Below are 3,650 nucleotides of genomic sequence, written 5' to 3' on the forward strand. Positions count from 1 at the left end.
GACTTCTTTTCCCGGGCTGCTTTCAGGATTTTCTCTTTGTCACTGAGACTTGTAAATTTTACTATTAGGTGACGGGGTGTGGGCCTACTCTTATTGATTTTGAGGGGCGTTCTCTGAACCTCCTGAATTTTGATGCTCGTTCCCTTTGCCATATTGGGGAAATTCTCCCCAATAATTCTCTCCAGTATACCTTCTGCTCCCCTCTCTCTTTCTTCTTCTTCTGGAATCCCAATTATTCTAATGTTGTTTCGTCTTATGGTGTCACTTAATTCTCGAATTCTCCCCTCGTGGTCCAGTAGCTGTTTGTCCCTCTTTTGCTCAGCTTCTTTATTCTCTGTCATTTGGTCTTCTATATCACTAATTCTTTCTTCTGCCTCATTTATCCTAGCAGTTAGAGCCTCCATTTTTGATTGCACCTCATTAATAGCTTTTTTGATTTCAACTTGGTTAGATTTTAGTTCTTTTATTTCTCCAGAAAGGGCTTTTATATCTCTCGAGAGGGTTTCTCTAATATCTTCCATGCCTTTTTCGAGCCCGGCTAGAACCTTGAGAATTGTCATTCTGAACTCTAGATCTGACATATTACCGATGTCTGTATTGATTAGGTCCCTAGCCTTCGGTACTGCCTCTTGTTCTTTTTTTTGCGTTGAATTTTTACGTCTTGTCATTTTGGCCAGATAAGAGTAAATGAAGGGGCAAGTAAAATACTAAAAGGGTGGCAACAACCCCAGAAAAATATGCTTTAACTAAATTAGAAGAGATCCAAAATCGTGAGTGGGGAGAAAGGGGATAAAAAGAGGTTCAAAAAGAAAGAAAGAAAAAAAAAAAAGAAAAGAAAAAAAAATTTTTTTAAAAAGAAAACACCTGAAAAAAAATGTAAAAAAGAAAAAATATATATATTAGATAAACTAGTAAAAAATCATTAAAAAAGAAAAAGGTAACAGTTAAAAAAAAAAAAATTTTTACCCGAAGGCGAGAAGAAAAAGAAAAAAAAAAAAAATGGAAAAGAAAAAATTAAATTAACTGCAAGACTAAAAAAAAAAATCACAGGAAAAAAGCCATGAGTTCCGTGCTTGGCTTTCTCCTCCTCTGGAATTCTGCTGCTCTTCTTGGTATTGAAACCGCACTCCTTGGTAGGTGAACTTGGTCTCGGCTGGATTTCTTGTTGATCTTCTGGGGGAGGGGCCTGTTGTAGTGATTCTCAAGTGTCTTTGCCCCAGGCGGAATTACACCTCCCTTACCCGGGGCCAGGGTGAGTAATCCGCTCGGGTTTGCTTTCAGGAGCTTTTGTTCCCTGAGCGCTTTCCGTAGAGTTCCGGAGGACGGGAACACAAATGGCGGCCTCCTGGTCTCCGGCCCGGAGGAGCCGAGAGCCCAGGGCCCCACTCCTCAGTGCGCCCTCAGAGAACAGCGCCCAGTTACTCCCGTCTGCCTGACCTCCGGCCGCGCTCCGAGCTCACCGAGCCTGCGACCGGTTCAAGGTAACACCGAGCTGCGAGCTTACTGTCGGCTCTGTCTCTGTAGCCGGCTTTCTCGTTCCAATACCCGCAAGCTCTGCGACACTCAGACACCCCCGATCCTTCTGTGACCCTGCAGGACCTGAGGCCACGCTGACCCCGCGTGGGCTTCGCCCCGGTTTAGCCTCTGGAGCGATGTCCCTCAGCGGAACAGACTTTTAAAAGTCCTGATTTTGTGCGCGGTTGCTCCGCTGCTTGCCGGGAGCCGGCCCCTCCCCCCGGGGTCTATCTTCCCGTCGCTTTGGATTCACTTCTCCGCCGGTCCTACCTTTCAGAAAGCGGTTGTTTTTCTGTTTCCAGAATTGCTGTTCTTCTTCTCTTCGGTCTGCCGATGGATTTTCAGGTGTTTGCAATCTTTAGATAAGCTATCTAGCTGATCTCCGGCTAGCTGAAGCAGTCTCAGCTTGCTACTTCTCCGCCATCTTGACTCCTCCCCCCTGAAGATTCCAAGCCTGCTATTTCCCTTCGGTGTGATTCTTCTTAGGATATTCGAATGCTGGACTATCTGGCGCAGAGACGTTGTCCTTGTTGGGCATTTGGAAAACAGGGCTGCTCTTGATTCTATGCCATCCCAAATGTATGAATCCAACTAAGGGTATCATAACAATCAGAACTTTATAATTGCTCCAAAAGTTCTGAAAGCTCATAGTACTTTACTTTAGCTTCAGTGCACCTTGAGATGGTCCTTCCCTCAAAACACTTGGCAAGTCATTCCAAATGAGATGGGAACTATTTACTGACACCAGAGATTCCTGAGTCTGCCCACCAGCCGCTGAGCCTCCCCAGGCCGCCGCCACCAGCTGGCCCCAGAGGCCGAGCCACACGCAGCCGCCGCAGCCGGTCCTGGCAACTTGGCGCACCGCGCCTGGAGACCTTTTTTTTCATTTTTTTATTTAAGCCATTGTATGGCAGTGTTGATCACTATATTGTACACCTGAAAGTAATATTAACCTTATTTTAACTAACTACAATTTAAATAAAAACTTTAAAAATAAAATAAAAATAATAATCATAAAAATAAAAAAGAGGAAAAATTATTTGGCAGGCAATTTTCTTAATTGCATTATTATTTATTATTATCATAGTCTGTGTGTGTCGGTGGGAAGTGGCTGGTATTACAGTGAGTTCCATATCTGTGTTACACTGAGGTCCATGTCTGTAGTCAGTCTTTTTTTTCTTTTAGTTTATTTTCAGGGATCCAAAATTCATTGTTTATGCACCACACCCAGTGCTTCATGTAATAAATTCCCTCCTTAATACCCACCACTGGGCTCACCCAACCACCTGCCACCCTCCTCTTCAAGACCCTCAGTTTGTTTCTCAGAGTCCACAGTCTCTCATGGTTTGTCTCTCCCTCCGATTTCCCCCAGCACACTTCTCTCCATCTCCCAGTGTCCTCCACGTTATTCCTTATGTATTGAGTCTTATAAAAACTTTTATTTCTTTCCCTATTCTGCTTTGCATATGCTTACCTTAGATGTTAAAATGTTATAAACCTCTCCTGCCTGGTCCATTTTCTCTCTCTTCTCTTATGATTTCTCATGCTCTCCCTGCCAACCCCACATGCCTTACAATATCTGGATATGACTAATTTCTTCCTGAGCTACTTTATTCTACTCTGCCATATGGTTGCCCTTCCCTCTTCTGTACCATAACTTCTATCCCCTGCATTTGTGCTTTAACAATACCTAATTCTTTTCACTGCATCTGTATCTTTGAGGTCAATACTCAGTAGTGCAATCGCTAGGTCATAGGCTAGCTCTATTTTACTGGAAAGAAGGGCCATATGCACCCCAGTGTTCATAGCAGCAATGTCCACTATAGCCATTCTGTTGAAAGAGTCAAGATCCCCTACAACAGACAAACGGATAAAGAAGATGTGATCCAAGGATACAATGTAATATCACTCAGCCATCAGAAAGGATGAATACCCAACTTTTGCATCAACATGGATGGGACTGTAGGAGATTATGTTAAGTGAAATAAGTCAAGCAGTGAAAGTCAATCATCATATGGTTTCACTTATTTGTGGAACCTAAGGAATAGCATGGAGGACATTAGGAGATGGAAAGGAAAAATGAAGTGGGGGTATTGGAGGGGGAAATGAAACATGAAAAACTATGGACTCCAAGA

General features: G+C 43.4%; 1 protein-coding gene across 1 annotated transcript; it reads right to left on the reverse strand.

The window, feature by feature from the left end:
* Positions 1–1,954: 1,954 nt before the first annotated feature.
* LOC309858213 (uncharacterized protein) lies at positions 1,955–2,385 on the reverse strand. The gene has a single exon (XM_082750890.1). The coding sequence runs from the start codon at positions 2,162–2,164 to the stop codon at positions 1,973–1,975; it is 192 nt and encodes a 63-aa protein (XP_082607016.1). The 5' UTR covers positions 2,165–2,385; the 3' UTR covers positions 1,955–1,972.
* Positions 2,386–3,650: the final 1,265 nt, after the last annotated feature.

Source organism: Mustela nivalis, assembly GCF_964662115.1.
Source record: "Mustela nivalis genome assembly, contig: HAP1_SCAFFOLD_2029, whole genome shotgun sequence".
Lineage (NCBI taxonomy): Eukaryota > Metazoa > Chordata > Mammalia > Carnivora > Mustelidae > Mustela > Mustela nivalis.